Source organism: Bos indicus, chromosome 29 (genome assembly GCF_029378745.1).
Source record: "Bos indicus isolate NIAB-ARS_2022 breed Sahiwal x Tharparkar chromosome 29, NIAB-ARS_B.indTharparkar_mat_pri_1.0, whole genome shotgun sequence".
NCBI lineage: Eukaryota > Metazoa > Chordata > Mammalia > Artiodactyla > Bovidae > Bos > Bos indicus.
The window spans coordinates 26,460,437-26,484,187 of NC_091788.1; the positions used below are offsets into that span (position 1 = coordinate 26,460,437).

At 53.4% G+C, this 23,751-nt stretch overlaps 3 protein-coding genes across 5 annotated transcripts in view; 2 read left to right on the forward strand and 1 right to left on the reverse strand.

Moving 5' to 3' along the window:
- The window catches only part of PTPN5 (protein tyrosine phosphatase non-receptor type 5), a 58,716-nt gene extending 56,984 nt beyond the window's left edge, over positions 1-1,732 (forward strand). For all 3 annotated transcript variants that reach the window (XM_019955357.2, XM_070783247.1, XM_070783249.1), the window contains 2 exons: positions 13-126; positions 551-1,732. In XM_019955357.2, coding sequence (XP_019810916.2) covers positions 13-126; positions 551-644 — 208 coding nt within the window. In that variant the 3' untranslated portion in view covers positions 645-1,732. The remainder of the gene's footprint in view (positions 1-12; positions 127-550) is intronic.
- Positions 1,733-4,733: 3,001 nt separating this feature from the next.
- On the forward strand, positions 4,734-17,563 carry IGSF22 (immunoglobulin superfamily member 22). Its single transcript, XM_070782435.1, is given in 14 exon segments — positions 4,734-4,842; positions 6,729-6,860; positions 7,074-7,210; positions 8,429-8,528; positions 8,611-8,650; positions 8,845-9,022; positions 9,685-9,789; positions 10,296-10,458; positions 11,104-11,420; positions 12,297-12,575; positions 12,774-12,966; positions 14,088-14,375; positions 15,358-15,657; positions 17,418-17,563. Coding segments are annotated over 14 exon segments (2,487 nt in total).
- A 1,705-nt stretch (positions 17,564-19,268) lies between these two features.
- On the reverse strand, positions 19,269-23,694 carry TMEM86A (transmembrane protein 86A). Its single transcript, XM_019955238.2, has 3 exons — positions 23,507-23,694; positions 21,128-21,392; positions 19,269-20,764 (listed from the first exon to the last, which is right to left on the reverse strand). Exons 1-3 carry the CDS (start codon positions 23,525-23,527, stop codon positions 20,328-20,330), a joined length of 723 nt encoding a protein of 240 aa, XP_019810797.2. The 5' UTR covers positions 23,528-23,694; the 3' UTR covers positions 19,269-20,327.
- Between the last annotated feature and the right edge of the window lie 57 nt (positions 23,695-23,751).

A 23,751-nucleotide genomic window follows, 5' to 3' on the forward strand; every position in this document is an offset into this window, starting at 1 on the left:
CTGGGCCCTCAGCGCAGGGATTGGGAGGACCGGCTGCTTCATCGCCACCAGCATCTGCTGCCAGCAGCTGCGGCAGGAGGGCGTGGTGGACATCCTGAAGACCACATGCCAGCTCCGTCAGGACAGGTCAGCTGAGGGTGGGGCCTGTGGGGAGCTGGGCGGGGCGGGGGAGAGGGCAGCAGAGAGAGCCTGATCTGTGCATAGCGTGAAGGTTAGGGGGACACAACCCACGGGGACCGACCTGTGGACAGATGGGTGGAGAAGCCGGATCCAGGCAGTTGGTAGCTGGGATGCAGAGGGGAGAGGAACAGAGCTGGTAGACACAGGGGCAGAGGCTGAGAGTGGAGGGTCATGCCACCTCTGTCCCCGCTGTCTATGCCAGAGCCAGGAGGGACAGCAAGGGCAGGTGGAAGTGGCTGGCTGGCCAGGGCTGACCTCTCTAAGCCGCACATAGGCCCTGATGTGCCTCCCAGAGGACTGGCACTCTGTGGGTTTGGGGGCGGCCCCGCAGCTGTTCTTCCATGACCCGGTCCCTTCATCTGCCGGGTAGGGGCGGTATGATCCAGACGTGCGAGCAGTACCAGTTCGTGCACCACGTCATGAGCCTCTACGAGAAGCAGCTGTCCCGCCAGTCCCCGGAGTGACCACACACCCTCCCGAGGTCCTCTGGTACCTCCCAGCCTGAGTCGGGGCCCTCCTCGCAGCCACACCCAGGGCCCTGCCTCAGGTCCCGGCCTGCTCACCGTCCCTCCCGCTTTCTCTCTTCAGTTTGCTCCCCCTCCCCCGCTGCCTCGGCCGGACCCCTACCCCGCCCCCAACATAGCTCTTCCTACTGTACATACTGGGGAGTGGGGAGGGTGGGGGAGGGGCGTGCCAGGCCAGGCCTGAGGCCCCAGGGCCTGACCCAAACCGCGTGACCTGGGGCCTCAGTTTTTAACGACGGTTCCACTGCTACTTGATCCAAAACGTTTCCCTGCTGCAACTCCACGTGTCCTGCCGCAGCGTGTTCTGTCTGTCCATCGTCTCTGCTGTCTGTACCGAACACTGTGTCTCCTCAGCCCTGGAGAGGGGTCGTGAGCTCCAGCCCCCCAGTGGCCCTGGCACAGGTGCCTGCCTCAGGCCCCCAGCCCCGCTTCTCCCAGCAGACAGGTTGCACTTTGCCCCTAGTTCCTGGAACCAGGATGGGAAGGAAGGGCCTGAAGACCCCGGAAGTCAGGCACAGGAAAGCCCTAAGGGGTTGTCAGAAAGATCCAGCTGGGGAGAGGTCTCTGGTTGGGGGTGGGGGAGGAGGATCGCATCCAGGGGGACCCCCAGGTATCAGACGCCCTCAGCAGGCAGTGACTAGCCTGTGGGGCAATGGTGAGAAAGGGCACACATAGGGGAGAATGAACCCAGGGGGCCTGGGCCACGGTGGGAGATGGGGAGCTCTGACGGTAGGGTGGGAACTCGGCCCCAGATCCGTGTGAAGCGTTTTTCTGTGTCGCTGTGGGAAACCCCTCCCAGAAGTCTCACCGCGTGTAGCTCTGCGTGTGTCCTGTGTTCATGCGTGTGTTGAGAGCCCGTCAGCAGGGCGTGCATGACTCTTTGGCAACATGTGTTATCTTGGAGCCACGTGTTTTTATTGGTGACTTTAAATATTTATTCCACGGCAGACAGAGACATTTGGTGTCTTTTTATAATTTGCTCATGGTCATTGAATAGAGCAATAAATGGAGCATTTTGAGCAAAACTAGCTTCCTGTGTCTGTGTGATTGCCTCTCCCCTCTACTCCCTGCCTCCCTGTACCCCCATCTTCTTGCCCCTCCTACTAGTACAGATGTGCGTGGGCACACAGACACACCCACGCACATCCAGGCCCTTGAGATCCCTAGTGCCCCCTTGTGTAGGTTGGGAGATGGCGTGAATCCACATTTGAAATTCCAAAGTCCACTGAGCATAATTCTCACTTACCTGCACCCTCGCATCCAGCCAGGAGCCAGGGGCCCTGCGGCGCCACAGGGACAGATGTTGGAGGCTTTCATAGAAGGAAAAGTGGCTGGCAGGCCACCATCTTCGACAGAGGAGCCAGAGATGCCAAGGCCAGAGCAGGGGGACCTTCAGACTACACAGGCCCCTCCCTGTTGGCCAGCCCACTTATTTGCCCTGCAGGTCCCAACAGCAGCTGCAGCCCAGCAATTTGCCTTGCAGGGCCTGGGCTGAGAGCAGTCCCGCCCAAGGAACCTGGAGAATCTGCCCCTAGACCAAGATCCTGTGCCTTCCAGACACTCCCACTCTATTCTTACCCCAGCCCCCAGGGATGCAGCAAATGCAGCTGTCCTGCCCCTGCTGACAGGTGTGGGTCACCCCAGGGCAAGAGGGAGTCCAGGGCAGGACTGTTGACCAACAAGCAGGTCCTTACAAGGTGGCAGAGCCCTGAGTGGGCTAGTCAAGGGTCTGGGCTGCAGATTTACTGCAGACAATGAGGAAAGAACAGAGGAGTGGCTTAGACAGAGGTCCCAGAGAAGGGGGCCTCCTCTCCAGCTACTCTCCAACAAGAGGATGGGCCCTCCTACCCCTCTGCCCCGATCAGGGGGTTGAGCAGCAAGACTGGGATGGGGAGAAAGAGCTAACATTTCCCCTTCTTTCCTGGGGATGGCCCCATGAGGCCACTCAGGTTGTGCAGGCACCAAGTGCAGAGCACGGCATCAACAGTGCTCCCTGGGCTCTCCCCCAGTCACCCGCTCCTAGTCTCTGGAAAACACAGACCTGTTGCTTTGCTCCCCAAGCCCTATTGGACACACACACTACTCTGAGCCCCTCAGCTCAGAGAGGTCCCGCCCAGCAGCAGTGAGAACCCAAACCTCTGCACAAAGGGACAGAAAAAAAACCCCAGGAATACCACGCTCGGCCACCTGCCTGCCCAGACCCCTGCTCTTCCTCCAGCCCTGGCCCCAGCTACCCCCTAAAGCAGTGTGCCAGCTGGCTGGGGCAGCTGTGGAGCCTGAGTAAGGGATCACCCCCAGGGGGCCAGACATTTAAGGAACCAGTGACTCCGGGTGGTCACATTGCTGGGACAAAAGAAAAAGGAGACTGGTCAGGCTACAGCCCAGGCACCATCTGGGTCTTCAAAGTCGTGGGTGGACACAGCCTTTGAAGGTTAGAAGGGACTGGTGACACAAAGGTAAGGCTTCCCTCTTTCCTGAGGAAAGGGGCAGAGTCTGCTTTCTGAGCCCAGAGGGGGACAGCAGGAGCTGGGGCTGGGGAGATGTCTCCAAACCCGGAGGGACCAGGTAGAGAGGTGTCATCGGATGAGGGGGCAAAGTTTAGCCCCAAACCTTCTGGCTTGGAAGAAGGCTTTGGGGTCCTCTGGAAGGGCACTGGACTGGGAGTCAAGGGGCCAGGATTCTAGTCTGAGTGACCTTGGACAGGTCATTTCTCAGATGTCAGTTGCTCATATACACAAAATTGGGGCTTAAAAACTGCAACTCTGTGGCAAAGGAAATGGCAACCCATTCCAGTATTCTTGTGGAGAATCCCATGGACAGAGGAGCCTGATGGGCTGTAGTCATCAGGGGGGACGACTGAGCGATTAACACTATGTTGTACCTAAAGATTCCCACATGCCACGACAAAAATCAAAGATACCATGTGCTGCAACTGAGACCCAGGGCAGCCAAATAAATAAAAATAAGTATTAGAGGAAAACTGCCACTCTGGTTAAAGAAAAGATGGTATGTACATCTATTTGATGGAATACTGTGTAGGTGTTAACAAGAATGGGAAAACTTCATAAACAGGGATGGAAGACCTCCAAGGTGTACAAAGTGAAAAGAGAGCTGAATAGCTTGTATAATAGGCTACGTTATGTATTAAAAAAAAAAAAGAGGGGGAGGATGAAGACAAAAACATATTCAAATTTGTAGGAAAGAGCTCCAGAAGGAGCATAAAGACCACAAGTGGTTACCTGTTGCGGAAGGCTGGGAGATAGAGGGCCTTGGGAGCAGGAGGGAGCCTCTTTACACGGATGTTTCTATTGTTTTGTTTTTTAACCATGTGATTGAATTACCAACTCAAAAATTACAAGAAATAAAGACTCAAGCTCCGTCTTTATCATATCGGAAAGGAAAGCAGAGCTGTAGGAATGTGCTGTCATTTGTCTCAGCATTCCCCCAATGCCAGGGCTCCCCAGGGCCCGGCAAGAAGATCCAGTTTCCTTCCAAGGCCGGCTCCAGTGTGGCTTAGTCAGGAAGTTCCTTCTCAGGTCTGACTTCATTCCCTCCTGATGAAGCCTCCAGCACTGCCCCACCCCACCAGTTCCATGTAGCTATCAAAAGGTATCCTCAGCTCCCTCTGGGCCTTGCTGGGTTCACTGGGTAAGTCTAAACCCTATCTCCTCCCCCTCCAAGGATCTGGAATGGTTTGGGGTTACATAGTCATTGGTTACATACCCATTGGTCCTTGTAGCCAACCAGGGAAAAGGAGATACCAAGGGAAGAGAAGAGAGGCCAGAGGGAAGAGGCTTGCCACCCAGCCTCTCCTCACCCTCCCTGTAAACAGTCATCCAGCTTCTCCCCACCCCTCCCTGTAAACAGTCATCTCTCTCTGTGTTCACCTGCTCTGTCCCTTCCCCTACCCCGCTGTGGGGACACACACACACACACAACATCTCTGAGTCTCCCTCCTGCTCCCTTCCTTATCCTTCACGGCATCATCCCTTCCTGGTCCTCCCAGGTGAGTGCCCACGCCTTGTCACCATGACGACCATTCACCACAAGCAGATGCTTCAGGAGCACGTGTCCATGGAGTTCTCCAGCTCTACCACCCACATGCAGACCTTCTCCTAGACAACCAAGATCGTGGGAGGCAAATAGAGTGGGATGGCTGGTAAGCGGGCGGAATTAGGTAGAGGCAGCCTTTCTTCCTCCCATCTTTGTGACCAATGGGCCCCTCAAAAGCCTGAGATACCACCAACAGCCCTCCCAACCTGTGCTTCTAATCTGTGATTTGATAAAGCAGGATGCTTGCCCACAAATGCTATCTCTAGGAAAACAGGAAAAATCAATCACATGGATATGTGTAAGTGATTGAACTCTTAATTGCTGGAGATCAAAGCCATAGGCAAATGCACAAATTTCTGATGGTAGAATTTCAGGCATGGAGGAAGTTAGGGAGGTAGCCGCCTTATCTGTTTAAGAATAATGCTGGCCCTGCTCTACTTAAGAAAGAGAAGACTTGGACTGCCAGTGGAGAGAGGATGAATAGATAAGCCAGTGACTTGAACTTCCAGGTGTTCAGACTTGGGACCAGACTTAAGGGAGGGCAGAGCCAAGGGAAAGCTGAGAAATGGTCTCAGAACAGAACAGATTGCTTTAGCCATGTCTCTAGAGGAAAGTGATTCCAAGATGACAAGGGACCAGGATATTGAATACCTGTCCTCCCGGTCATCCCTCCTTCAGTCAGTCCTCTGTGCACAGAGGTCAAGGCCAGAGAAGCAGCAACTCCCCCTGGCCAAGCGAGGCATGTGTGCGTGCGTGCTTAGTCACTTCAGTCGTGTCCGACTCTCTGCAACGCCATGGACCGTGGCCAGCCAGGCTCCTCTGTCCATGGGATTCTCCAGGCAAGAGTACTGGAGAAGTGTTGCCATTTCCTCTCCAAGTGAGGCATAGCAAGTGGAACAGCCAGGACTCAAGACCAGAAGCTGCAAACTCAAGTGACTATAATTTGTGATTCTCAGCCCTGATAGCACACCAGAACCACCTTAGTGTACAGGTGGGAGGAAAAGGGAGTAAAAAAAACAGTGACATGTGAGTCTTACCTCAGACCGTTAAATCTGATAGTGTTTTTAAGATCTCCAGGGACCCTGATTTGCAGCCAGACTTGAAAACCACTGTCGGATAGCGTCCAGGAGGGAACATAAATGCAAAAAAAAGTTTGAGGTGAATTGCCCAGAATATAGCCCATCGAAAGAGACAGCCCCTCTTCACCTCCCACTGACTGTTGCCATGTAGGAATATGCGTCTAGTGTTAAGGATCCAGAAATTAGAATTTTTACGTGAAATCTCTCAATTTTTAGATGTAGGGCTCCTTTATGTTTAAATATTAAAGGAAAGGAAAATGAAGTCACTCAGTCGTGTATGACTCTTTGCCATCCTGTGGACTGTAGCCTACCAGGCTCCTCAGTCCTTGGGATTCTCTGGGCAATAGTACTGGAGTGGGTTGCCATTTCCTTCCCCAGGGGATCTTCCCAACCCAGGGATCAAACCCAGGTCTCCTGCATTGTAGGCAGACGCTTTACCCCCTGAGCCACCAGGGAAGCCCATTTAAACATTGGAAAGGTCAAATAAAAAACATCAGTAGACCAGCTGCAGCCTGTAGACCTCTGGTCACTGGGGGACCAGAACTTCCAGGAGAGGAACCCAAAGAGACCCATAAGATCTAAAAAAGAAATCTCCTTCTAAAAAAAAGGGCGGGGGGCGGGGGGAGTGCAGAGAGGGAAGTAGAACGCAAGACCTTGACTCAGTAAAGATTGTAAAGATTGACCGACCACTGAGGGATGGATAAGGCTTTCACTCCCCTAGTGGTTGGCATTTGCCATAACACAATGACCTGCCGACTGTAAGGTCCTCCTTTCTTGGCCAAAGCGTTTCCTGTTCTCACTGACCTAAAATGCTCCACTGTCCCCTCGAGAAAAGGTCCCAGGCTAAGCTCTGCCTGGAGCCCATTCTAACCTCTCTCGCCTGTCGGCACAGAGGAAGTGGTGGAGAGGAAGTTCTCCAGCTCCACAGAGTTCTTCAGCTTGGTGACCCAAAGTTCAAACATCTCTGCTGGCGAGAATGTCCCGGAGTTCATGGAGAAGCCTCAGCCGGTCGCCTCACCCGAGGGTGTGTCCTCCCAGAGTCTCCCCAAGGCCCCGGGCGCTTCCCTTTCTATCTCAGTGCCCCAGCTCCTCGCTGCTGCTGCTGCCACCCCCGCCATCGTCCCCCAGTACACAATCACTGGCGGAGACAAGCCAAGGGTCTATCCCCAGCCCAGAGCTGGGAGCAGGTGGAGATGCAGCTTCCAGGCTAAGGGGCAAAAATAGGTGCCCACTGCAGGGGATAAAGCCGTGTTCCGAGTCCAAGCGCAGGGGAACCCCAAACCCAATGTCTCCTGGGAGAGAGAGAATGGCATGCCCATCAAGGAGTCTGCCAAGATCTTCTACAACAGTGTGAACAAGGAGCACGTGTTGAAGGTGCCAGGGCCAGTGACCCCTAAGGCCAGAGGCCAAGACCCTGGGATGGGCCCCAGGTCCTCTCACAGCCAAGAGATCCACAATGGAGACCCAAGAGCTGGGAGATGAGAAAAGGGGTTCTCAATGCCCTACCGGAGGAGCAGGATAAGAGAGGCTGAGTCAGGAGCTAGGGCGTCCTTGCCAGAGTGAGCAGGGGGCCAAAATTAGGGGCAGGGCAAGGCAGAGCTAGGGCAATGCCAGAACAAGGAGGGGGCAGGACCAAATGGAAAAGAGAGAGGTTCCAGCAGGTGAATGAGCCCCAGAGGAACGTGAGACCAAAGCTATGCCCATGGCTAGAAGGGAATGAGACCAGGGGACCTCAACCAGGCTGAGGTGAGGTGGGATCTGCACGAAGGGAAGGGCTAGTCAGAGTGGAGGTGAGAGTGAGGATTCCTGGGCTCTTCAGGGGAACATTCCAGAAGAGCAATGCCAAGGGCCGATCATCCTAAGGTCTAAGCATCTTCTGCAGCCTCTGGGTCCAGACCCTTTGAGGAAAGGACGGGATCTCTGGGGGACCTAGGCCTATAATTACTGGGTCCAGACCCTTTGAGGAAAGGGCGGGATCTCTGGGGGACCTAGGCCTATAATTACTTCTGTTCCTAGATCTGCCCTGACTTCCCACTGTGAAAAGGACAGAGCCTCCCCTCTCCCCACCCACGCCAGTTGCTTCCTTCCCATCAAACACCCATCATTGGGCCTTAGCACCCCCCACAGTACACACAAGCTGCCCCAGAGCCCCCTACTGGCCAGCCACTCCTTACACTCATTCAGTCAGCTCATTCAGTCAGCAAGCCCTTTCAGGAAACCCACTGGTACCTAAGCACCTTTCTGCAGGCGCCAAGACAGCCTTGTTCACCCCCATTTCCTCAGGGCTCAACCCAATACCTGACACAGAGGAGTAAGTCTGTTAAATAAAGGAGCACTCAGCCCAGTGCCAGAAACTGCAGATAAAGTTGCAACTCAGAGGAAGTCCTTGTCCTCCAGGAGCTCACAGCCAAGGGGGAGAATCCCATGTGGAATCAGGCTTCAAACAGACAGACTCACACTGACTGCTCCCTAGCACCTTCCAATCATAGAGACAGCTCAGTCCTCCACACATACATCCAGCACTCAGCTCCTCCCCCTCCTCCCAAAACACTGTCTCCCTTTGGTTCCCTCCCCCCGGCCTGACTGATCCAGCTGGAGTCACTGACCTCAGACGACTCTGACAACTACAAGTGCACTGCACGCAATGACCATGCAGATGCCATCTACACCGTGTCCTTGCTGGTGACTGAGGGTGAGCCAGTCCAAGCCTCCTGGCCTTTCCTCTTGGGGACCAAACTCCCCCTGTCTGACCCTGTCCCTTTCTCTGTCCTCAGGTCAAGAAAAATTGGATTTCAAAAAGATGTTGAAGAAAAAGTGAGACTGGGAGGCTCCTCTTTCCAGGGTGTGGTCCCCCCACCCTCCAGGCTTTCCAACAGGGCCCTGAGTTAATGGCCCAGACTCCAAGAATCCATGGAGTAGGGAGGGGCATCTCAAGGTTGGGAGAGCCTCCCTCTGTCTTCAGAGAAAGGCACTAAATCCAGGCTTGTCACCCACTTCCTTCCTTCCAGTGGACCCCCTGCTCCCAAGAAGAAGCAGAAGAAGGTGACAGATGAGAAAGAGATGCTGTAGACTTTTTTTCCCAAGGTGCCCAAGAAGGACTTTGAGAAGGTCTGCATGGAGTATGGTTTCACCAGCTTCCGGGGGCTGCTCAGGAAGCTCAAAGGGATGAAGGAAGTGGAGGTAGAGGTCAGTGGCCCTCAGCGGGGAGGGGGCTGCAGGCCGGGGCTGGGCCTTACCAACAGTGCTAGTGCTTCTGGGACTCCTGGAGGCAAGGTCTCCTCACCCTGCCCATGCCTAGTCAAGGGCATGCTCTACTGCCAGGGCAGTGAGGAACTCAGGTCATCTACCTTCCACCTCTTATCTCTTGACTGCTCCCTAATATATTTGCATCGACTTTGGAATCTGACAGACCTGGGTTCAAAGTCCAGTTTTACTGCCTTATTAACTGGGTGAACTTGGCGGGGTAGTCTCTCCAAACCTGTTTCTTCATCTGCAAAATGAAAATTACTTTTGCCCTTTTCATTTGTTTTTATGTTGCTGTTCTCACTCATTCATTCAATCAACTTGTCATTGTGAAACATCTGCACCAGAATTAGAGGACCTATACGCAAGGGGACCTCTTTACTCAGTAACTGTTCTTCAAATGGTGTTCCTTTTTCTTCCCTTATCATGTCCGTTTCCCCCTCCATCTTCAAGTTGTTCCATGTGGAGGGAGGGAAATGCAGCTATCTAATCAGCCTAGTCATTTGTCCCTGGAAGCTCAGAGGGCTTCTCCAGGCCTGGGGACACAGACTGGGCAGATTCAAGATGCTTCTGACCCCTGCCTTTTTGTTATCATACTCCCTCAGGCCATCTGAATTCTGAAAGACATAACAGCCAAGGTGGACACCACGGTGGTCTCTGCCTGCATCATGGAGCTGAAGGACCCCAATGTCAAAACACCGTGGGTCAAGGTGGGGATTGGAATATCGTTTCTTTCTCTTCATCCCTTTCCTTCCAAGACCCTCTCATTACCCATAAGCCCTGTCCTCTTCTCCATCCCAGCAAAATGATGCCATCTGGCATGGCTGAAATGGGCTGGGAGCTGGGCTTTTTTCTTGGGTGTTCCACCGGTTCGCTGTTTGATTTGAGACAATTACTCTCCTTTCTCTATGCCTCAGCCTACCAATCTGAAAGGCTGAATTAGACAGTCCTGAAGATTACTGATGATATGGACCTCTAAGAGAAAGCATCTAGTGAACTCATGCATATTAAGAGTTCGGGCTTTGGGAGAGGCAGGGACCCTGGATCCCACCAAGCCAGATAATGAGGCTAGAAAGATGTTAGGGGCCTCTGACTGTGTTTGAGAACCTTAGAAAGGTAGATATGGCTCCTTTCAGCTCAGGCTGGCCTTATGGAATGGAATAGAAATCTCCTCTTAAATCCATTCATCAGTTTTTATACCTAGTCCATGAGGCAGGATAATGAGCCACTGAGGATCTGGTACTTCCTGAGGAAGTATGATGTGAAGCAGATGGGCACCGAGTACACGCTGCCCATTACCAATGTGAACATGAGTGATGCAGGCACCTACAGCTTGGCTGTGGCCAACAGGTGGATGAATGCAGAGCTCATGGTGCTGGGCACGAGTGTGGGCACGAGGGACCACAAGGAGGACATAGTCAGGGTCAGGGCAAAGGAATAACCAAGGATGGGGTCCATGGGGATATGGCAGGAAGGACTGTGGGGCTAGCACAGACTGCATGGGGTTGGGCATTAACAGGGGAGAGAAACGTGGGGTCTGTGGATGGGACCACGAGATAAAGTGCCATGGGGCAATGTGGCACAGTGCTTAAGAGTACAGCCTCTGGAGGTGAACTGCTGGAGTTCAAATCCTACCTTCTGTCACTTATGAGCTGTATATCTGGGACAAGTGATTCAACTTCTCTTTGCCTCAGTTTTCCCATCTGTAAAATGGGAGATAATAGTAGAATCTTCCTGTGTGAGAACTGGATGGTTGCCTTAATAGTGCCTGGCACATATCTAAAGTCACATAGATACATATTCTTTCTAAAATTGCTGTTAATGTTATTGGGAAGGAGACCATATGAACGTCATGGGAGGGGATTCCCATGATTCACAAGCAGAACAAAAGGAAGTATGTTTTCCCCAGCTGTGGGCTACAAGAGGCTAATGACACCTGAGTCTTTATGCTGCCTTCACCATCCTACCCCTCAGGAAGGACCAGGGATCAGCCCAAGGACTGCCCTTCCTACTCTTTGCTGCAGATAAGTCACTGAAGTTCTTGGGATAGATGAAGCTGGTGAAGGTGACAGAGTGCCAGACAGCTGTGTTTGAGATCCGCCTCTCTAGGAAAGTGCCCGACTTTGTGTGGAAGTTCAATGGAAAGGAGCTGAAGAGGGGTGAAAAGTATGAAATCACAGTGTCTGAGGATGGTCTGACCCACACGTATAAGGTTCAGGATGCCAGACTCAGTGATGGTGGTGAGTTCTCTGCCAAGGCAGGATACCTGGTTCAGAAGGCCCAGCTCACTACTGACCATGAGTGTTTGGGCCAGAGCTTGAGTGGTGGGCTTCATGCCACAGCAACCTCCATGTGGGCATTCATCCCTCCCTCCATCCATCCATCTATCCATCCATCCACTCATCTATCCATCCATCCATCCATCTATCCATCTCCTCCTTGTAAGGTCCTTTGATGAATAGTAGAAAAATAGAGAGCTCTCCTCTCTGCTAACTCTTAGTCTGGTGGGAGACGTAGGTGTGGAAATGGAATTAGAAAAAAAGTTCTTAAGCAAGGAATCAAGACACACTAAGATATTACTATCAGCTGGGAGATCACGAGCCAAGAAATTATTAGCCTTTATGGGTCGAGTGTCATATATTACAGCACATATCATATATTACATCTTGACTACATACATTCTTATAGCTAGTTTGGAGAGTTACACATGACGGTGAGTCACACATGTGAACCACTCTTGACACATGTGACATGGGATAATCATTGCTATGATGGAGACACAGAGACTGTGGGAACCCGGAGAAGAGATACCACCTTGCAATGTCAGAGGGGATGTGATAAGATGATGACAAAGCTTTACCAAGAAAAATGAAAAGGCATGCAGTTTTCAGAGAAGGGGCAAGAGAAGAGAACATTTTCAGCATGTGTAAAGGTCCAGACGCCAGAGAGACAATGCAGTTATGGTTGGAGGGCCAAGGGGGCATTAGAGATATTGGCTGCAGTGCTGTGAGGAGGTAAAAGCTGTTGCCCTGTTTTACATATGAGCAAACAAACAGACTTAGGAAGTGAATACACTGCACAGAGTCAGCTAGCAAATAAGAAGCAGAGCTGGGAATTTCCCTGTCAGGTACTTCTATGAGTTGGGTACACACTTCATGTCACAGGGCCCTGTAGTTTCTGGGGTCAACAAGAGGACCACAGCAGCATCTAGCTGCAGGAAAGGGTTGTAGGAGGTTGGGAGCAGAAGCAACCGTTCATTTGTCTGTCCATAGGCATCCCTATAAAATTTGTGATCACCCTCAAGAATGTGCACGTGAAAGAGAGGAGCCGTGCCTGCCCTGAGTGTGAGCTGACATCCAAGGATGTGACCTTGTACTGGAAGAAGGATGGGCAGCTGCTGGTGCGAAGCTGCACTGAGTTTGACCTCAGTGCCCGGTTGAAGAGTCACATGGTGGTTTGCGCTGGGACAGCCTTCTGCATCCAGGCCGCCTTCTCTGTGAGTCATTCCTGACCCTGACCCCCAGATGCCCACCACTAAACCCAGATGGCTACCATGGCTACCATAGCCTCTGCTTCTGCCCCTCGCCAGACCCCTGGCACCAGAGCCTAATAGGAGACTCCTGGACAATGGGAGGGGGCCTGCCCCCAAATACCACCCAGGTGACCCATGGTGCCATCTCCTGTCACCACCCAGGGCTCCCCACCACCCAACATGATCTGGCTGAAAGATGGCATCCCTACCAAGGGCCAGGAAATTATCACCAAGAGCAAAAACCACTCCCAGTTCCTCATCAACAGCACCAAGTGCTCTGACTCAGGGGTGTACCGCATTGAGCTCCAGAATGTGTCTGGAGAGGTGTACCACGACTTCCACGTGTGTTTGGCAGGTATGACAATGAGCAGAGGCCTGGGTAGACATCTCTGCCTACACTCCCCTCTGCTGCTGGAGTCTTAACCACTGTAACGGCATTCCTTAAGGTAGTCAGGCTCCTTTGGCACCACAGAGCAAGACTGTTGGCTTTTGCCTTAATGGGCAGAGTTGTTTCCACTTTTTCCCAGTGTCTTGAAACCCCAGAGGCATTGAACTAGGACTAAGCCCTTGTTTCAGTTTCTGCAGTCCTATCTGGAGAGCTTCACAGCATATGCAGAGCAGGGTTAGTGAGCAGAGAGAGAGGCAGGAATAGGTAAGAGGCTGGAGAGACAGACGGAAATGAGTCCATTAAAAATTGGGGTAACTGGCCTGTATGTTATTGGAAATACTTACAAAGTATGTGATGTGGTCACCTAGAAAGCCCTTTTGGGGAAACTTCACAATCCCACGGTGTCACTGCCATATAGCTTCATTAGAATTCCTGAACCACAGCTGAAATGAGCTTCCTATTAATTTTTAGTTTCCCCCCAGATACCATTTAGAATTTTAATAATAAAGATGGTGGGTAAAACCTAAGAAAGAGCCTTTTCATCATCTTAAATCTGCAGGTTTTGAGGTTTAACACATTGTGTATTCCTAAATTTGCATTAATCACGATGCTAAAGAATATGTGAAACATTCTTTTGCATTGATGCATTTTGTACCTCCCTCTGTTAAAAGCATAACAGCCCCTCCAAATTGGGGTGACCTCTTAAAGAGAATTGGAAGCTTTATAATAAAGCCCTAAACCCCCAAGGGATGAAGGGGTGAACTTTTATTAAATGGGCACTTTACCCAAACATTATTATGATAGTTATTGTTAGTCTTTTTTGCAAGTGAGGAAATGGGTCTCCGATAGTAACTTGCCTAAGTTCACAGGGCTAGTAAATGACAAAGCTAGAGCTACACTTCATAAATAGTTCTGACTCCAAGACTCTGGCTGCCTGAGACTTAGAAGGTGAAGGTGCCCCATCCCATCTTCCTTAGGACTTGGCAGGTGGCTGGCACGGGGGCACGATATTTCGGCGGGGATGTGGAGGACGATATTCGGGCACAATATTTCCCCAGGGAGGCTGATGGATTTTCGGACCCTTCCAGATTTTCCGCGGCCACCCACAAACCTACAGCTGTCTGAGGAGGTCACCAACACAGTGACTCTGACCTGGAACCACAGCCCCGACCTTCTGGAGGGCGGCGAGGTCCTCTACGCCATCATGGAGAGGGATGCCAGCACCGCCACCTGGCTCACTGCGGTCGAGCGCGTCTTCAGCAACAAGTACACGGTGACCGACTCGCTCCCCGGCAGGAAGTAGTACTTCCGAGTGCTGGCCCAGAACGAAGCGGTGACTCCAAGGATACCTGTCTGGCTCGTCAACAAGGACAGGAGTGAGTCTAGGGACTTAGGGGTTCAGATCGGTGATCCCTGATGGCGGGGATGAAATAAAGATTGCCAGGGTTACCCAATGCTGAGAAGCACTGAGGTGAAAGCGCTAACGTCGGGGACCCTGGGGAGAAAAGCTGAGGTCTGGAAGCCTAGGGGAGGGGATTCCTTCGGGGGACTCTGAGGGGTGGGACTAACGTGGAGGTGGGGAGATCCCCTGGGGGCGGGGATGCCGGTAGGGGGCGGGAAGGAGGGGTGGGGATGGCGGTGCGGGACAGGGATGTGGAGCTGAGAAGCTGTTCCAGGGGAGAGGCTAACTGACGTCCTGATTGAGGATTCAGGGAGGGTCCAAGAAACGGGGATGACATCCAGAAACCCCGGAGGGAGGGGATTAAGGATTGGGATAGCTGCAGGAAACTTGAAATATGATTCAATTGGAGAGAGCAGAGACGATGGAGACTGGGATGGCCTTGGGGACAGCTTGGACGGGTGCGGGAGTTGGGGGTGGGGGGATGGTGGTGATCAGACACATGTACACCCGTGGCTGATTCATGTCAATATATGGCAAAAACCCACCACAATATTGTAAAGTAATCAACCTCCATTAAAATAAATAAATTAATTAGGGAAAAAAAAAAAAAAAAAAAGCCAGTCAACAGCCCGGTCCGGAAGCTGGTGGCGGGAAAGAAGTATAGGATGCCCAGGTCTGGAAAAGCGCAAAAGCCGGCGGACCTGGGTTTAGGTCTTGGAACCAGCAGTGTCATGGGGGTGGGAGAGTGACGAAGGGAGAACTTCAGGAACCACTATGAAGTCCGGGGCCCTAGAGCTGACGGTGCGTGGGAATCTAACCCAGGTCATCGGGGTTTCGTGAGCTGGGTCTCCGGGGCGTCTTCCGAGCTCTAGGCGGGAGCGCGTGGGTGGGGATCTTGGGGTGCGCTCACCGCTCGCCACGTCCCCCACTCCCACCCCGACCCGACCCTTGCACAGTCGAGGATCTGAGCGCCAATCTGAAGCCGTACCAGCAGAAGCACTGGCGCCACGTGCCGCGCTTCCTGACCCCGCTCAAGCCGCACACCGTGACCTTCCTGGGGAACCTGCGGCCCACCGTCACCCTCTACAAGGGCCACGTCAACATCACAGCCAACTCAAAGTTCTGGTACAACTCCACTAGCAGCGTGTGCACCATCGTCATCCCCACCTGCACGCTCAAGGACAGCGGCGAGTACCGCGTGCTGGTGGAGAACAAGCTGGGCAAGGACTGCAGCAGCTCCAAGCTCACCATCTATGGTGAGGGCGCCAAGCCGGCCTCCAGCAGGCCTGGAGGTGGTGGGCGCCCCCGGCTGAGTCCTACCTGGGGTGGAGGCGCAAAATGGCAGTCTTGTGGGAGGTCGATCGATTATTTTCGTATGGCTGACACTATCTTTTATTTAATCTGCCATGGGGTGGTGTACATATTCTCTAACTGACCAAAGTTCGAACCACTCTGCCATCTTCTCCATATCGTTTGTTATGTATCTGGCCCCTGAAGACTTGGGAGTTGGCAATCAAGAGTTTGTAGTTTGCAACCCTTCAGTTCAGTTCAGTGGCTCAGGTGTGTCTGACTCTTTGCAAACCCATGGACTGCAACACGCCAGGTGTACATCACCAACTCCCCAAGCTTGTGCAAACTCATTGTCCATTGGGTCAGTGATGCCATCCAACCATCTCATGCTCTGTGGTTCCCTTCTCCTCCTGCCTTCAATCTTTCCCAGCACCAGGGTAGTTTGCAACCCTTGGTGGGCCTAAACATGCATTTGAAAAAAAAGCAGTAGTGATCAGGTCTAAACCAGACTTGACAAGCACAATCTCTCTGGAAGGGTTCTAAAAGGAATCTTTTATATTGACAAAAATTTCAATATATTTTGATGTGCAACCAAGACAAAACTATACTGGTCCAGGATAAGGATAGACAGGAGGCGCTGAAGGGAATAAAGGCTTCCCCCCAGGTGGTGCTAGTGGTAAAGAACCTGTCTGCCACTGCAGGAGAGGAGGGTTCGATCCCTGGCTTGGGAAGATCCCCTGGAGGAGAGCATGGCAACCCATTCCAGTATTCTAGCTTGAAGAATCCCATGGACAGAGGAGCCTGGTGGGCTACAGTCCATGGCATCACAAAGTTAGACATGATGGAAGCACACGAGGGAGAAATGGTAGGAGGGAGGCCCTCCCTCTGCACACAGGTGTGCCATGTTTCTGCTTATGTGTGCACAGGCAGGGGAAATGCTTTATTTCCTACACATTCTACTGTCTTCACAGCTAGATAGCTAGTTGCATGAACTCTCTAAATGCAAAGATGACCTACCTTGCTCTTCCCCCTTTGCGTTAAGCCTCCTAGCTTTGTCATGATCCTTTAAACTCACCCCCCACCACCTACCTCTCCAGCCTCCTCCTCTGCCACTCTCTGAAGTTTCCATGGCATGTATTGGTGTCCACAGTCTCCATGGTTACAGACTGTAACTGTCCTGTTACAGATGTCTGTCTCTGGGGAAAGGACCATGTCCTGTTGCTGTCTCTCAAGTACTCAGCTAAGTGCCTGGCACTGAGATGATGCCTTCACAGTGGCTGCTGAACTGTGGAACAGAACCAGGCCAGGGAAGGCACCGTGGGAGACATCCAGCTCTCATTCCACAGCTAGAGAGATCCCTGACAACTTAATTCTGGTTGTAAGCACATGGGCACAAGGCCCTGGCTCTAACACTAATCAGCCATGTGACCTTGGCAAGCCACTCTAAGCTTGTTTTCTCATCTAATTCTTAAGGCTGTTATGAGGATTAAATGAGATACTGCATAGAAGTGCCTGGCACACTGCGTGGCATACATTAAATGAATAACTGGCAGCTCTTGGCCCCACACACTCGGCTGACCTTGGCAGACTGCAGCTGGGAAGGACTGAGGATCCTAGGCAGGGTCCAGCCCCTGGTTTCTGCATAGTGACTCAAAGTCCAGGAGTTTGGAGGCTCCCTTGTCCCTAGGGTCATTCACACTGACAAATACTTTCTTTGCTCTTTCAGACAAAAATGACAAGTCAGTTCTGGCATCTGTCAGAGAGTCTGCGGAAGAAATCAAAGTACCTTTTGTGAGCTCCAGCCCAGCCCAGGCATCAGGAGGACATTGTGATGTGGGGCTTCTTGGCCTGTCCTCTGTGTGGTCCCAGTGAGGGTGGCCCTGCATGCTCTGTGGTGTTTGTCAACATAAACATTCACTGAAGGGATGGGACATACACTGAGTGCGTGTGCCTTTGCGTATATTCCTGACCATGGTGTGCATCAGGGACCAAGGAAATGGGACTTGGGAGTGGGATGCGGACACTCAGAAGCCCAACCCCTGAGAGCCTGCTCCAGACCCACCCACATGGGGAGCGACCAGTCCCCTTCTGGCTGGGCCTTGCCCTGCCTTCCCCTCCTCCACAACTGCACTGTACCTTGCCCTCCCCTCAGGGCTTAGCAGGGAAGTTTTCAACTTCCTCCCCAGCCTGCCCTTCCCATTTCTTTACTACAAGTAGGTATGTCTTCAGTTCTAGGATTTAAATGGATCAAGACCTTGCCTTTTTAGTGTCCAGGGTTCCTACTATCTGGGCATCCCAGGTGGCTGAGTGGTGAAGAATGCATTTGTCAATACAGGAGACACAGGTTCGATCCCTGGGTCAAGAAGATCCTCTGGAGAAGGAAATGGCAACCCACTCCAGTATTCTTGCCTGGAAAATCCCATGGACAGTGGAGCATTGTGTGTTACAGCCCGGGGGTTGCAAAGTCGGACACAACTCAGCGACTGAGCACACACTCATGCATATTCCTACTCTTTGAGAATTAGAGAATCTGAAAGCTAGAAGGGATTGGTCATCCACCTCACTATGTTTGACAGCAGCAAACTCTTGCTTAAAAATTTTTTAAGCTACTGGACTTGAAACAAGGATGGGGGTCTTTGAACCTCCCTCCTCTACTTTATTCTTTTGCTAGTTCCCACCAGCAGGGCTTCCCTGGTGGTTCAGCTGGTAAAGAATTGGCCTGCAATGTGGGAGAACCTGAGTTCAATCCCTGCGTTGGGAAGATCCCCTGGAGAAGAGAAAGGCTACCCACTCCAGCATTCTGGCCTGGAGAATTCCATGGATTGTATAGTCCAAGGGGTCGTAAAGAGTCAGATACGACTGAGTGACTTTCACTTTCAGCTCCCAACACTAATCTCTGTACAGATGCTAGTTTGAAAATTACTGATTCATTCAACACCCATACGGGGCTTGAGTCTACCACATCCCCACAATTGTACAACCCCTCTACTGATGGAGTACTCATTACCATCCATGACTTCCCTTTTTACTCTGGGTCAGGGAGCTGCCCATTAAGATGAAAATGCCTCTGGAGTCAGGTGACACATTATTCTGCCAGAGCTTCACATCTAAAGCATGAATCATACAATCTAATCTCATTCCTCCCAGCTGTTCAGCTGAGCCCAGACTCCAGGGAGGAGGAGAAGCATGAAGGGAATCTAGATTATTCTGGAGCAGGTAGCAAGTCTGGGCTGGGGAGGGGAGGAGGTGGGTAGCAGTAGAGGACACCAAGTAATGAGATACGGGGCACCTGTGCATAGGGGAGGGCATTAAGGACAAGTTTGGACGGTGGCAACTACTACCCATCCCCCATCCTCCTGAACTACATCCTCACCCACACACGTGACCAGAAAGTGAGACCTACTCCAACCAGCACAGTGTCACCAGAGCCAGGGAGCCAGCCTGACGCCAACATGCACTGGACAGGACTGTGACCCGTGCTGCGAGGACACCCAGGGCCCCTGGTGCCATGCCCCCACCCCCACCTCTCCAGGACAGGCACGTGCCACGCAGGCAGACAAGCAGGGCAGCCAGTGACTCTTGTTTTATTTTTTTTATTTTTTTTTCACGTGAGCAACAGGACGGAGTAGTCCCATCCTTGTTCCCCTTGCATTGAATGTGCCTTGGGTCTTATGACCCTAGAGTGTCATTGGAGCCCCTTCCTCTTGCTCCCAGTGCAGCAGGGGCAAGGAGGAAGGAACTGAGGGTGGGTGTGTATGTGGGGGGTGGCCCAGCTCTCTGAGCCAGGTTCAGCAACCCCTCAGCAGCTCCCTGAGGCCCTCTCCCTGTAAGACTTTGACACACAGCAGGTCAGAGACAGCTGGCAAAGTAAGACATAGGTAGGCTGGGAGACAGACCATACAAACAAGACTCACACACACACACACAGGCTGGCCCCTTCCTTTGGCATGGTTCCCCCTAGCCCTGGGGATAGGATCTGAGGGTAGTGGTGTGGGGCTTGAGCTCCGGATGCCCTTTGAGAGATGGGACCAACTTGAATCCTTGGTATGCAGAACTCCCGAGGCCAAAGTAGTCCCCAGTCTTGCCTACCTGGACAGACACCCCTCCACCTTCCCACCCAACACTTAGACATTAAGATTGTTCAAGTAACAAGGATAGATGCAGGAAAGGGAGACTCCACCCTCATCCAGTCCTTCCACCTAGAGGCCTGTGAAAGGTGCTTCAAGCCCTGGACATCTCAGCACAGACTCTTCCCCTCCTCACTCAACTCTGCGTAAATCAGAAAGAGTGGAAGTGGGTGAGTCAGACTCTTTTATCTAGTAGAAGTGGGGGAGGTCAAGAGGCTGAGCACCACAGCCCTCCAGAGGGGCTCTGACAGTCCAGATGGGGTAGAGGTGGGAAGATCCTGGCTCCGGCAAGGAGCATTAGGCTGGCTTCTTTTAGTTCTCAGCATGGTCCTGGACCACTAGCTTTGCTAGAAGAATCTTTTTTCTGCTTATCCCTCAAACTTGCACATTTCACAGGTGGTACCTGCTGCCCCAGGTTGGTACTGTGGTCATCTCAAGCCAGCTCTGGCAGACTCCCAGGTTCTGGACTCCAGTCCCAGGAGAAGAGAGAGGTGACCAGAACCTGACCCTCATTTGGCCTTGCTCAGTCTGTAGTCCTCCACTGGCTCCCGGCTCTCAACAGCTGACAGGGCGATGAACATCTGGGCGGCGTAGTAGGTGGACATGATGAGTGCCCGCGAGTAGGGCACAGGGAAGCAGAACTTGTCGAGGGCGATGGTCAGGTCTGAGACAATAAACAGCAGTGCGCCAGTGCCCGCCGCTAGCTCAGTCCAGCGCCAGGCTGCCCCGACCAGCTGTAGCCCTGCCATTGCTCGCCAGCCCATGAAGCCGATAATGGCCACATAGACCCCCACTATGTAGGTGAAGGCACCCGTGAGGTTTGGGTAGAGGAAGGCATAGCACAGGCCTGACAATATTACCATCAGCAGACCTGTCCGAAGACCCAGTGGCCGCATGCCAAAGGCCGAGGCGTAGAGCATGTGGGTCACGGCAAACATCAGCATACCTGGGAGTGAGAGGCGATGATGGGATGTTGAAGGCAAGCTCAGGTGAGAAACGAGTAACAGGAGATGGGGGTAGGAGTGGAGTGCTTGGGATAACCCAGGAGCTCTCTCGGGGGAGTAACAGGGGTGGGAAGAAATCCACGAAGGTAAAGATACCTCCAAACTCTCCTGTGGTACTCCAGAACAGATCACCGTATCACTGGCAAGGTAGTTTGCCAACAGGGGCCCCAACAGTCTTTGGCCTCAGAACCCCTTTAATTCCCTATGTTCTTGTTTTAAAAAAAATTATCTTTCCTAAATCCTTGGCCCCTCCCCAGGGTCCTCTAGCCCAAGATTCCTCCCAGGTGGCGACTGTGATGACTGACCGTGGACAAAGTAACCCTGGTCCTGCCAGATGAGGAAGGCGTCGCCTATGGCGGAGAAGACGAGCCCCACGAAGATGCGGGTGGCACTGGGGTGGGTCAGCAGGAATCCCAGGCCATGGGCCAGGAGGAAGAGCCAGAGGCAGAAGATTGGCAGGCACTTGATGAGGGCGCTGACCCATGATGGGCTGGACGAGGGCAGCCAGAGCACGAAATACACACAGGTAGCCTTGAAGAAGGGCACCAGCTTGGGTCCCTCACTCTTCACCTGGAAGACATGGGACAAAGGCAGCATTCAGAGCATGGGAGCCCAGAGCGGGGCTCAGAGCAGGACCCTCAGCCCAGGCATTCACCCCAAAGACAGGCCCACCTCCAAAGCAGGGAGGACTGACACAAACCCAGAGTGACCTGCCCCAAGCAGCCAGTGTGAAAGAGCCCGTCTTTAACTTGAGGCTTAAATGATTAGGAAGACAAAGGGCTCCATTGAGCCTGCTACTCACTTCCCATTCTTGGCCCTGGGGCAGGACCAAAATAGTCACTGGGCAGAAAGCAGACTTTGGGATAGTGTCCCATCCTGCAGCCCAAGGCTTCACCCTTTCCGCCCCCTCCTTCTCCCCCTACAAAGCCCCCTCAGCCTCTCTCTGGCAGCATCAATCTCCAGCTGTCTGGAATAGAGTGGAGTCAGCAGCAAACCACAGAGATGCCACAGCTGGCCAACTTGTGATCCTCAGCAGTGGGGCCAGGACACGGGCCCGGCAACACCAGGTGAGTGCCAGGAATGCGTGAGAATGAGCACTGTCAATCATCTCAGCTCCCACTGGCTCTCTTCTCAGCCAGTCTACAATTCAGCCTCCACTCTAGCTGCCCTAGCCTAAAGGTACCATCAAGGACAAGGAGAGAAGACAGGGATGCTGCCTAGAGAAATGCACCCATGAATGGGGAGCAAGAAAACTGTCCCTGAAATACCAGCAATCTCGGGGGTTGGGGGGTTGAAGAAGGTGTCAGTCAATCCCATTTCCCAGAAAACAAGAGCAACTTCAGGCACATCAGAAAGAGAGGCAGGAAGAGGAGGCAGGGTTCTCTCACCAGCTTTTGATCTGAAGCCAGCAGTCAGGCTTGGAGGAGATGAGGAACTGAGAGGGGGAAGTTAGAGCAGCTGACTGGGTCTCAGCTGGATTAGGGGGGAGGGCAGCTAAAGAAGGGTTGTTTCCCAGGCCATGCAGGCACTCTACAAGCTCGGGGAGGGAGCTGCTGCGAATATTCTGAATCTCGGATGCCCTCAAGCTGTTTTTCTTGGACATTTGGTACTGGGGCTCAGAGAGCGATGCAAGGAGCTGACGTTCCCGGTATACTCATGCTCTGCCCAAAAGACAGGTCTCTGGCCCAGTGAGCTGCCCAGCACAGGGCTACGAGTACACACTCAGACTCTCAGACCTCCAGGCCGTGGTTACCTGGCACTAAACAGACTGTGATGAAGGAGGCTGGGAAGAGGCAGATGTGGATCCAGGGGCTAAGCCTGCCCTTGCTCTGCCAGGGGTGAGAGCAGTGAGAAGAGATGACAGAGTTCCTTCCTGCGGAGATTTCCCTATTGCAGGCTGGTCAGGGCAGGGACACAGGCAGAGGAGGAGATAGCTTATCCTCACAGTCCCCAGATCTCCCTAGCCTCACATGCCAGCCCTTGGAAGCATCTATTCCACAGCACTCCCCCAGGCCCCCTATTCCCTAGAAGAAGAAACAACAGTAGTAGCTGGGGAGGCTTTGACAGTCTTGGAGAACCCAGCGCTAGGAGTAGGGGAGGGGCGGAGAAGAGACAAGAGTTCAGGTGAGAAAGTCTGAACAAGGGGTGTCAATAGAGAACGACCCCTTTTCCCTTCTGCGCGTGATCCAGGCTGCCTAGACTCAGAGGCGTCACCTACACTGCCCGAGACTTGTTGTAAAGATGAGAAAAGGGAGGGAACGAAATGGGAAAAAGACTCCCAGGAGGTCCCAGCCCCGCTCCCGCTCTCCCCCTCTTCTCTGCGGTCTGCCCATGCAGAGCCGGCGGCCCGCTGCCGTCCCCTTCCTCTCCCAGGCGGGCCACCCTGCCGACCCGCGCCAGACACACGGAGATCAACAAAGTCACGCTTCCGAGTCACGTGCCCGCTGTTTTCCTCCCTCCCGCGGACCGGCGGGGGGCGCGCGGAGGAGGGGCGCCGGAGTCTGGGATGCGGAGGGCCGTGACCGCGCCGCCTCCCGCCGGGGGGCGGCGGGCGGCCGCAGGATCCCTGCCTTTCCTCGTCCCCACCCCGCCCCCCCGCCCGCGGCTTGGCCTGCGGAAGCTCAGTCCCCAGGCCGGTGGGCTCCGGCCGCGCCGGACACTGGCTCGCTCGCTCACACACTCACCACAGTGACCGGGGACACCATGGCGGCGGCGGCGGCTGGCACCCGGCTCCGGGAGGCAGCGGCCCGGGACGCGCCGCAGGTGAGGAGGCGACGAAGTAACGAAGCCCGGGTGACCGACGATACCTCCCGCGCGCCGGGCGCCGGAGCTTCTGTCTGCAATCCCCGCGACGTCACGGCAGACACAGCCAATGAGAGGGCTTGAGTCGGCCGGGGCGGGGGCGCAGAGCAGAAGGGCGGCGGGCGAG

Excerpts from the sequence above, each read along its gene's own strand:
- TMEM86A (XM_019955238.2), bottom strand. The coding sequence starts at position 23,527 with ATGGTGTCCCCGGTCACTGTG. Across the intron at positions 21,393-23,506 it reads TGGTGTCCCCGGTCACTGTG|GTGAAGAGTGAGGGACCCAA; the intron begins GTGAGTGTGTGA and ends CATGTCTTCCAG. Across the intron at positions 20,765-21,127 it reads CCAGGGTTACTTTGTCCACG|GTATGCTGATGTTTGCCGTG; the intron begins GTCAGTCATCAC and ends TCTCACTCCCAG.